Source organism: Drosophila serrata, unplaced genomic scaffold (assembly GCF_035046125.1).
Source record: "Drosophila serrata isolate PLE 108 unplaced genomic scaffold, ASM3504612v1 contig_184, whole genome shotgun sequence".
Lineage (NCBI taxonomy): Eukaryota > Metazoa > Arthropoda > Insecta > Diptera > Drosophilidae > Drosophila > Drosophila serrata.
The window spans coordinates 2,850,069-2,862,105 of record NW_028257082.1 but is presented as its reverse complement, the minus strand read 5'-3'; the positions used below and the strand labels follow the sequence as shown (position 1 = coordinate 2,862,105).

The following is a 12,037-nucleotide window of genomic DNA, read 5'->3' as shown; positions in this document are numbered from 1 at the left end:
ATTAAGCAACAACTTGCTGAGCTACTTTTATAATAAAACTTTGTATATTGCAAACACAAAGCAGTTCAATTATCAAAAATTAATACATTTCCCTTCAAAAATAACTCAATTTATATTAAACTTGGTAATTTGTTATCTAAATGAAACCACATCCACATCCTAACCATTAATTTAAGAAAATTAAGTCATATTTGTGTTTTGCAAATTGATAACAATTAAATTTTATGTTACTCTGGCCATAATAATTTTACCTAAACAATCATAAATTTTAGCACACACTGAAAATTAATACCAGCTTAGATTGGTTTGAGCGGCAATAAAAATTTCGATTTTCTAATTTATAAAAGTGCTTCTTATTTGTGTTTAATCTGGAATGGAAAGGCCATAGATTATTTGAACAATTATAAGCCATTAAAACTGTTAGCTAATTAGTTTGCTACTATGAAAATATATTTTGACTATTTACCTTATTTTATATTAAATAAATGGGTGGTTTATATATTTGGTTCTGTATACAATTATTTATGCTAAGAAGATTTGTATCACTAGCCTACTTTTGTATCTTTTAGATACAATATAGAAAATTTGTTAGAAATTAATGGGTGACTATAGGCTATACAATCTAATCACAAATATCGTTACACTGTTTTTAAATTTAAATAAATACGTGTAAAACTTTTAGTATCTTTAAAGTAACGATAAAATAATATATAAAATGTATCTTTATGATCCATTGCTATGGTCCCTGCTACCCCTGGGCTACCCTTTTGGGGGATATCACCCAAAAATACAGCGACGAAAGGATAAGGAGCCGATGCGGCTCAGTTCCCAGCGATGTTGCTGCTGATGTGTCTGTGTGAAATATGTTGGAATGACAAAGCAATAAAACTGCTTCGTAGGAAAAGCACGAAGCACGAAGCAGCAGCAAAAGCAGAAGCAGCAACGCCAGAAGCAACACCAACGGCAAACATAGACAATTGTTGGTTGTTTCCTGCTAGTTGGTTGCCTTAAACATGCTTATTTCGGCATCTCTCACTCCAACTCCGACTCCGACTATATTCTATCCTATACACCCGCCCATAGCCCGACCGTTTGTGTGAGGAATTTTTAATAAAAGCGGCTCAGACAGGCGGCTCAAAGCAACATCTCATGTAGGTTACTGGCACGCCCCAAGGAAAAAAACAGCAACAAAGACACACCAGGAACTCCTGGCCTTTTGTGGATGGCGAAAACTTTGTCCCCCAGCACGTGTGATGTGTCCCGGTGTCCCCGTGTTAATAAAACGAATTTTACTTGGAGAAAATGATTGAGGCCTACACGATTTTTAGAGCCGCGCAACTGGTTTATGTTGCTCCTGTGGATTTATCGACAGGCAACCCCTTGCCCCGCCCGAAACTTATGGCGAGAATATCCTTTTTACGACACTTGTCTGTCTGTCTGTGTGTGAGTCCTGTGAGTGTTTTGGTTCAATTTGGGCTGGCACTTTGGCTAAAGGCTTTAAAATCGACAGCTGAAAGCTGGGAGAAAGCGCAGCTGGCGAAGAGTTGGCCCGCTTTCGATTGCGGAGTGCTTTTTAATAGCCACGTCCCTCTCTCTCCTTCTTGGCCCGAAGGCTTTTGGCGGTCGTAAAAGCAACAATGGCCAGGAAGCGAGAATGGGGAGCTTCTAGATCTCTAGAGAATGCGTCGCCTCCCCCCCCGTCCCTCTAGTTTAGGCTAATTTATGGCAGCATCTAATTTGGCCGACAATAAACAAAACAATTCGCAGCCATGCTTGGACTCTGAAAATTAGTTGAAATCAAATGCATAAATTTTCTTCTTTCTCGGCTGATTCAGTTTTCGCATCGTTTTTGCTTTGCGCTTCAGTTACGTGACCAAAATAGTTGAGTTTTCCAGGCAAGGCAGAGAGCAGTGCCAAGTGAATCAAAAAATAATGCTCACCACACCACTCATTCCCATTCAAGCAAAATAAAAACAATTTTCTTTATTTTTCCATGTTTTTCTTGTTTTTTGCTTGGTGAAAACCTAAAAAAATAACAAAGAACACACTCAGGGGACCTGCAACAACCTTGCTCACACACACACACTCACACACAACATAGAAAAACCTTGGCTTGACATTTATATAAATGTCAAATCCATAAGTGTTACGAAGGCAACGGTATAAAATAATGCCAGTGGTTTGACCTGCCTAGAAACGGATTCTTAATAAGGCAAACTTTTTGGATTTGCTTTAAAAAAATAATATTAGATATGCTCACGGCACCGGGAACTTTTCATTTTTGCTGTGGCAACAACTTTGTAGTACAAGTTTAATTAACAAACTAGTTGTGCAGAACTTGGCAATTCCTTCCAGTCTCTGAGAACTCCCTTGACAACTCGGAAAAACTCTTGGGTACTTGGGTGCCAAGAGGTATTTTATAAGATATTTCGAGCCTAAGTTTACACGTGTTTTTTATTAAATATAATAGGTATATAACCTTGGTTTATTATGAGAGATTATTCATTCATTTTACTCAGAATTAAGGTTCTTATAACTTAAGCAATTAGATTATCTTCGAATCTCTTAAAACTCTTCAATTGTAGTTAAAATACACTTTCATTCCTTGAATTTGCACGAGGCTATCATCACAAATTCTAAGAATTTTAAATTTAGCTTGAGAGCTTGGGAGTTGGTAGTTTTAATAATACATTTCGGCATCCGTTTAAGCCACAAGGTCTCTAGAGATATTCCGTTTTGAGGTTAAAGAGGTTTCCAAGGCACCGGGGCATAATCTTTGCTTAAATTTTATTTAAATGAGCTTCAAGACATCCACTTATCTAACCAACTCCCCTTAGTCTTACCCCTTGACCAGCCTGAATGAAGCCCAATTGTCAATTAAATGATTAATGGTGCCCTTTGAGCTTCTATGTATCTATGTTGCTTATGCTAAAGAACGAAGTCTGCATCCCTTCCGGCTGAACTTTTCACCACACATTCATCACAGATTCTAGCGAAGCCATATGCCATTAAAATCAACAACAACAGACAAAGTTTGTTTCTTCAAGCCGCTTTTGGGAATAAAAAATATGTGCGTTTTTTTGCAAGAGCCTTTTTTTGGGTGGGTGTAGATATATACATATGTGAATATATAGAAGGGAAATCAGTGATAACGTGAGGTTGTATAAATAACCTGGAACCGCCAGCAGACACTCCTTCTTCCCCCCACCCCCGGTGGAAGCCCTTGAGTATGTGCTTTGCATACTTCAAGGAGTCTATCCTTGGAAAAGTGTGCGTGATGCCAGGCACTTGTCTGGCCCAATGCGTAGGTTCATTCATCAGTCTGACACCGCTGAATGATGTGCTCCAACTGATTACCACTCCAGCGATTCGCAATCAATTATTTTATTATTGCAACCAGCCACATGGCTTTTGCATTAATCGGACTCAACTGCAAAATCACGTCAGCTATTATCATATCCTTTTTGTTTGTATTCTGCACCATTCACTGTGTAATTTTTCCCCTTTTTTTTTAGTGTCACGGAAAAATATTTACAAAAATGCTTAAACGGGAGACTCGGAAAAACCGCGCTTCGTGCGAGAGTTATGTGGGGGGAAAAGCGTTGGTTTGCCTTAAATGGCAAACAGCTGTGCAAATAACTGCAATTTTGCATACCGCGTGACACGCACTGGCAAACGGGCAAACCGCAAGGACAAAATTTATTTATTAATAAACCAGCAAACCAAATAACACGAGACCGCGTAAGGACACGATCGGAACTTTTATGAATTCATTATGGAAATATGCGCACGCATTTATCGAGTTTTTTCCCCCTGTCCCCGATAATTGAAGAAAAAGTGACACAAAAATATGTACACTTTTTAATAAAGGCAACACTATTTTTTTCAATTAAGCCAATACAACAATATAAAAGGCATAACATATATGGAAATTATTTTATAAAAAATGCCGATTTTTTGTAGATGAAATGAACTATTTTCAAGCCACGGGGAAGTTTATTGAAAATAGAGCTTACTCCTGAAATTTATGACAGTTTGAACCCGGAAATACCTGTCCAAGTTTCAATGGAAGCAGGAAATGAAACAAGCTTCAATCATTTTGTAAACAAAATAAACACATTCTTGAGTTAATGCTGCTTCATGATTACATTTTAATATATTGCCATGTCAAAAGCAGTTTCAGGCTAAATGCCAAAATGTTAATTATTTCAAACAATTGCCGCCTCTGGCCAAATGTATCAACTAAGCCAAACAAAATCCTTGGTTGCACAAACACAGAGTAATTCGGCTGGAATTTGTTTTGATTGCTTTGCCTTTTTGCAGATTTTCAATTGCCAAAATGTGTAATTTCTGTTTGTCTGCGCTTAACCAACTTCAAGTAGCTTTTAGCCAAATGAAATGCCCAGACACAGACAGATGATGCCAGAGGGGGGAAAGCAAACAAGATCGGGACGAGGGACCGCCTCAAAGGCGGCGAAGGCAAAAGGAAACAATTTGCGCAAAAGTGAATTGCATTTGGAAAGTATTTCATTTGGGAAACACAAAGCGACGACGACGACGACGAACAACTGCAAGGCAAATGATGGAAAATTATATAAAGATGCAATTTGCAGCTTTTTGCGATGACAAACGGAAAAAAGCTGAAAATTGAAAACGGGAAAAGCCAGCCAGCGGACAGCTGAAATCAAAAACCAGAAACTAGAACCAGAAACTGAAAACGTTCAACTGAAAACTGAGATCCCGCAAAGCCAAGCCATAGTTTCGTGTGTCAACTGCAACATGCCACATGCAACGCTGCAACATCAACAGCAAACGGCAACGGCAACTGCAGCCTGCAGCGTTTTGACCCTGACCAAGCTTCAACAGCATTTTTCAAGTGTCTGCCGCTCGTTAGTATTTGTTAGTTTTTGCGTTATTTTTTATTTTTTACTTGCCACATTTCTATCTCTATCGCGGCGCCCATGCCTCTCTCATTTGATGCATTGAAAGTGAGATTTTTCGGCCCAGTGTGTGCTGCAGAGTATTATATAAAAGTGTTTGCCCAACCCCCAAACACACACAATCAGACATTGCATGTGGCAGGATACACTCTGCGGTTCGCCATTCATCCTCAGACCCTTCAAATGGTCCCCGGACCGACCTTGATGGCTGCGAAACTAGAACTAGGACTAACACCCGGTCTTGAGGCAGGACAGAGCCAGGATAGCACAGGGAAAAATTACCCCTTAAGTCAATTAAATATTGCAATGAGGCTTAGAAAAAGAGTTGATTAAATATTCAGTTAAAAAAATAATCAATTACTTTTCTCATAAAATCTAGACAGGAATTTGAAAAGGAAAGGAAACCAACTTTGGGAAGCCGAAGATAAGATCCAATCCAATAAATAATTTTAAAATATTCATATTATTTTAATTAATAGTAATCGATATTTTGAATTACAATTTTTTTGACAAATCAAAGCTAAAAAAACGCATAACTTAGCCAAAAAACCATTTAATTCGGAAAGCTTACCTATGTTAGTTTTTATAAGATTTATAAATCTGCATACTCATTTTAAAATTTTTTAAATATTAAAATTTTTCCAAATTTTGTTGAGAATTTTAACGATGCAACCCCTTATAAAATTTTGAAAATTTTCTAAAAAGTTTTTTCACTGGCTAATATGGCTAGATCGATTCGGCTGTTGATGCTGATCAAGAAAATATACGATTTATAGGGCCGCAAATGATTCTTTAAAAAAAATATTTCAAATATATCGAATTTTAAGCTCTTCATCATTTATTTTGAATTTAGTTGAAGTTATATTTATCACCCCATTTCATATCAAGAAAATTTTAAATACCTTTGAATTAAATCCTACAAATAAATTAGCAAATGCATAAAATGTTAAACAAATAAAATGTACATCTTAAAGTAAAATAAACTCAAATATTTTTGGAAGAAATCAGACCATGACTATTTGGTCTTGGCAAATATTCCATCTTCCGAAAAAGAAACCCTGGATTTTCCAGCTTTTCCTCTGTGTGTCAGTTTTCCTAGAACGTTTGTGGCTTCTACGCTTTTGGGGGGGGGGGTCACACACAGATGGGCATTAAATGCTTTCACCTTTTGACTTGCGTCGGGGCGAAGCAGAGACAAAAGGAAACTTTTTTCGACTCTGTAGCGGAATTAAAATTCTTAGCACAAAAATTAAAGAATTTCAATTCGCATTTCCCTCCCCTCCCCCCCATTTTCATTACTCCCCCCTCCCGACATTTGCTTTACCTCGTTCGCTGGTTGCCGGAAATTAGAAGGGAAATCCTAGGCGACAAAAGGGGAAAACCCTTCGAGGGAGAGAGAGAAGGGGTGGGAAAACGGGCAACGGTGGCGGTGGTTGGGGGCAATTAGAGCAGGCAGCGCGCCTGGCGCAAACAAATTAAATTTAATTAGAAATTAAATGAAAATAAATTGGATTATTTAATTAAAAAGCGAGGCGGCGACTCACCTCTGAGCAGCACCATCGACAGCAGCAGCAGCCAGCCGATGAGCCAGTTGAGTAATCCGAAATTGGCTCTGGATGGCAGGGACATTTTTGCTGCTGTTTCTGTTTCTGTATCTGTATCTGAGTTCCAGTGAATGTATCTTTGTATCTTTGTATCTTTGTATCTGTGTCCGTGGTTGTTATCCGCAAGTTTATTGTTATTACGCTTGTACTCGGCACGCGATCCGGGTGGAACTTGGCCGGTCAACTAACGATTCCGTCAAATTAGAGCCGGGCACACTCTCGGCTAAGCTCTGCCTGGGGAGCAATGAAAGTATTTCGTTCCTTTTTCGCACTGACAGTCAGGTCTGTCCTTATTATTATTTTTTCTTTTTTCTGTGGGGGTCCTTAATCTGCTGCGGATTGAGTTTTACACAACTTTTTTTATTCGTTTTAATGGCCTACGAGCACTTGGCCGCACAGATCGAGCCGCTAAATAGGCAGCACTTGGCGCGGCTTTTTCTTACTTTCTTTTTTTTTTTTGTTAATTTATAGCACTCTTTCACTGTACTCTAGCTGTAACTGTAACTGTAACTGTAACTGTAACTGCTCATTATGGGGCCTATGCATGTGGCTATTGCATTTTAATCGCCGTCATTAATTCGCCATTAACACGCAGTGCCGCCGCCGTCCACTCATTAGGCACTCTTTCTCTCTCTCCCTCTTTCCCTCTCTCTTTCTCAACACAATAAAAGTCTGAACTGCGACTAAAGCTGGATCTGGTTCTGGATCTAAATCTGAATCCGAGTTTAGCTCGCGCACATAAATCAGAGGGACGCGTGCAAGTCGTTCGAGCCGCAGGATGTGACTGAATGGCCGCTCGGCGCTCGTGTGACGAATGCGGCCGCCATCGCAGACGAAGACTTGCCGTTACTCGGGCCTTCGTAAGTGCTCGGCCCGCGGCTAAAGAGAGTTGCGAGAGCTCCCACAGAGAGCGAGAGAGAGCGGGAGAGAGAGCGAGCGAGCGACGACAGCTCTTAAGGCCTGGTTATTGGAGCACGAAATTGCCAAGCAACTTTCGAGTGGAGCTATTAAGAGTCTTTGTTTGTTTATTGCAAGTGCATTGCCCAGGCACTCAATCTGCATTGAAATATTTGTAAATAATTCTTTACTTATTTTTCTCTAAGGATGTGTTTTGAAAATTTCATATTTACTGTTTAATTTGCATGCAATTTGTGTTTGAAAATTTCATATTTGCTGTCTGAATGCTCACTGTTTGTATTTATTTCAGCTGCTGGAAATGTGTATTTACGAATTTACGCATTTATGTTTAATCTGCTTTCAATAATGTGTTATTTGGTAAGTAGAAATATAGATTCAATTCTAAGCTTAAAATAATGTATACTTTTATAAATATAGCATCACTAGAATGATGCTTTTTTTAACATATTCATACATATAGGAAATATAGTCCAATCGTAGCCTAATCTTCACTGTTAATAACTATTAAAATAAAATGATAAATATGTATATAATTATATTCGATTAATATGTTACAGATTTAGAGTATGAGTTAAATGTATAAAGCAACATGCAAATACTGCCTAATGGGTTTAACAATTAAATTCCTTAGAAAATATTATCTCAAAATTAAATTAGAGTAACTTAACCTGTCAGCTCATATAAATTATATGCTAATAAATATGAACTAAAATAAAATGCAAGATCTTCAAAATATTTAGCGTAGTGAAGTGTATACTAAACTTTAAATTTGTTTAAATAATATACATTACAGTATACCCTTGAAAGTTATTTTAATTTAAGTCAAAAGTAAAGACACAATTGCAGTAATTTCGTACCTTTTACTGTATATGTTCTATTTAGCATCAACAGCCGAATCGATTTAGTCATATCAAAAGACAAGCTAAAACGAAATTGCAGTAATTCGATTCAAAAATATTAAGCCAACAATAATTATTAAAAAAAACTATATTGTCATAGTCCTAAGAGGCTTTAGTAATTGATTTCTAAATTAGATACTAATAAATGTATATACTTCTTGCAGATTAGGTATTTGTAATTATAACTCGCATAGTGTACCTAAAACCCCTTTCAGTAATTAAAATGTAATAAGAGTAAGTCCTGCCCAATCCAGGATGCTTTGAAAAGGACAACACAACATCAGATATTAGGCAATGCGAACAAGTCCTGGCGTAGGTCAGTTAAGGATGCGTATAAGAGAATACACTCTTACTCTTATACTCCCACAGGACAAAGAGAAAATATCCCAAATCAGAAAGCAGTTCGAGAAAACTATTTGTTCGTACTCTTATCTAAACTTCTCTGCAATCCAACTGACCAAAAAAAAGTGCATATTTAATTAATGCCTGTAATTAGCCGTTTTTTCGCTTCTACCTCCCTTTCGGCGGGGATTCCCTTGACTGTTGCAACCCAATGACCACCCACACGTAAACAAAGGAAAAGAACACAAACACACACATACACACACGAGAATTTCAATCAATTTGCGAAACTTTTAATTACAAGTCAATTTAATTTTGAACAAACAAACAGATCAAATGCACTCGATAACCCCTCCCCCCTTGTGCTGACCCGCCCGGCGATGGGTCAAGTCGAATCGTTTAAATCAATTAAATTAATTATTGCCAATTGCGGATTGACCCAACTTTTTCTCCCACTGATTATATATTTAATTAATTGGCCCAGCTTTTGGCTTTCCCAGCTTACGAAACTCGGACATTTGTGGACGTAACGCGGGCATTATGCAACCAACTTGTGGACTTATTATAAATATCTGCCCCACAGCCAAGGTCGCCGCAATTAGCGGCGCCCCTCCCCCTCCAAAAAGCGCCATTACTTCCCATTCGATAGCACGTGTCAATCGCAAGCCGATTATATAGATTAAGTAAAAGGCGAAAAACCAAAGGAAGTAAACTTTTTAATTGAAACAATTTGTAAAATGTAGCCCAATATTGGGCCCATCCCCCAAGGAAGCCCAAAATGGAGGCAGACAAACTTTCAGGTCGCGCTTTTAATCTTCGTCCTTGGAGCCTTGAGCGTTATTTAGTTCACCTAGCAGTATCCACAGTCAAGGATATTCCTCCTCGTTCCCTCCTTATTGAATTACGCGCCTGCTTTAACAAAAGACAAAAACAAAAATATTCTGTATTGATTTTCCATATTGACAAACAAGTTACTCCCCGAAAAAAAAAAAAAATTGGAAAAATCTGGCCACGGTTTGTTTTCTAGCTTCGTTTGCCAAATCATTATTCCAATCAGAGACGCACGCGCGGCTCACAATTGGATTTGGATTCGAATTCGGATTCGGATTCGAGTTTGGGTTATGGATATGGGGGGCAGGGAGTGAAATCGACTGTGAGGGGGTTGAGGGGATGAACAAACAAATCAAAAATCTATTAAGACGTGCGATGCGGCATATTCGGGCACAAGCGATATCCTTGCGGTCACGTGTCATCGCGGAGTTGCAATTGTGCACTGGAAAAAATTAAGGGGAGTCAGAGGAAGTACTATAACTTTGGAGTACGGAAAAAGATTTTTACCTTTAAAAGTTATCGATAAACCTTTTTCTTTTTGCTTTATTAACCCTCGGATACTATTATTATTCTATTCTACATCATTTCGAAATTTATAATTTATACTCATAGTCAACAATATTTGTATATTTTTTCTAGAAAGTCCTAAGATCGGTTTCTTAAGCTATAATTCTATCTAAAAAAAGCTCCTCTCAAAAAAACTTGACAGGATATTTAACAATAGCTCTAAAAGCCAAGTTATGTTACCAAGGTCTTAACGCCCCTAAATTTAACCAGTAAGAACAGAAATGTACACTTTAGGAGTATATTTAACCACTCTTTAAGCCATTTTTTAATCAGATTTTATCCCTGACTTAAGCCCATGCAAATCCCCATCTTTTTTTTGCAAGTGTACAGATAAATATCTCTTGACTCCTGTTGACAACCCCGAAAAAAAAGTGCCAAGGGTTGGAACTCCTGGAGATGGCTTCATTAGGAGTGCAGCGGTGAAAGGGATGACCCTTTTGGAGCTAAAAGCGAGAAGGGAATGGAGAGAATTCAGGGGTGGCAAGTGGCATTAATTGAAATGCCAGGCAACAGCTCGTTGGGGCAACGAGGCATGACCAAATTACAGCCGCACTCACACGCGTGCTCGTCACTCCACTCGGCGGGGTCCTGTGACTTGTTTATACTTTCGAGATGATTTTGATTTGGGGGCTTGGGCATTATATGCCACCTCGTAACCTCAGCGGAGAGGTTCTTCTGCAATAAAAACAAAGGAAACCCTGGCAAGGCAAACAAACGGAAAGGGAAAAGAAAAATAAAGAAAACAAAACAAAAAACAGCTTCGAAATGAGCGGCGTTGCAATAAAAATCAAACCCGCATAATTTAACACAAGTGCGAGTGCTTTCCCCTCTCTGGGGGGGGGGTAAGGTTGCCCATTGGGGGGGGGGGGTGTGTGTGTGTGTGTGTTGTATGTCACACTCGGCACCCCTGCGAAAAACAACTCAATTATTCGTTGGCTTTGGGATGCCCCGATTTTTATTATCAGCTCGGCGGCAACGACATCAGCATTAACATTTAAAACAATTTTCAATGCTGTAAAAATAAATGTAAAAATGCCTGCAAAAGACCAAGAAAAGACCCCCCTGGATGAAGCCAAAGGCAGAAGTGGGTGGTTTACTATTTGTATTTCAGTTTCCTCGCAATTCACACGCCTGCATACTTAATGCCAACAACAACCACAAGGACCTGACCCCCGAACCCCTGACCCCTGACCCCTGACCCCTGGCCTGGTACCCACCCCATAGGAAATCACAAGGGGGGAGCCACACAACAGTTTTTCTTATCGCTCAAATGTCATCGACTGTCGGCAGTTTTTGGCTTTCGCTTTCGCTTTCACTTTGACTTCGACTTCAGTTTTTGGCTTTCGGCTTTGGGCCAAAACAACCAACCCCTCACTTTAACCACCAACCTCTCCCCCCAAAAAAAAAGGGCGTTCATTTGTGAAATTCTAGCCATGCCCAGGGGCGGCACTTGCGGCATTTAGTTAGTAATTTAGCGCATTTAGTACGCAATTTCTGAGGGAGAGGAGGAAGAAGGGGGGCAGGGGGGGTGGCAACAGCCCTACTGGGGTCACGGCCTTGGTCATTAAGCCGGCTTTCTCAACGATGGTAAAGTGCACAATAATTGTAGTTTTGCTGCCGATTCTCTCATGAATATACATACAGAAGCTCAAACAGTTGGATTTGGGTTAAAAGGAATTTTTCCTAACTTGAAAACTTTTGTTTCTAATAAAGACAAATGTATATTTGCTCGTTAATGTTCTTTCTACTTATTTATAAATACTTTCATATAGATTTTCTTTATTTTCTTATCAAATTAAAAGACTTTGTTAACTATCATAGAGTTCCCACTGTACATACAATATGTACACATTTCCAGATTCCGTCTCAATGGCCTTTTGAAGATGCAGAGATATGGTAATTTGAGTTTGGTTTTCTTCAAGCAATAGTTTCCTGT

At 38.8% G+C, this 12,037-nt stretch overlaps 1 protein-coding gene across 1 annotated transcript in view; it reads right to left on the bottom strand.

Moving 5' to 3' along the window:
* The window catches only part of dpr1 (defective proboscis extension response 1), a 52,504-nt gene extending 45,151 nt beyond the window's left edge, over positions 1–7,353 (bottom strand). Inside the window, exon 1 of the mRNA XM_086828052.1 lies at positions 6,485–7,353. Coding sequence (XP_086684178.1) covers positions 6,485–6,569 — 85 coding nt within the window. The 5' untranslated portion in view covers positions 6,570–7,353. The remainder of the gene's footprint in view (positions 1–6,484) is intronic.
* Positions 7,354–12,037: the final 4,684 nt, after the last annotated feature.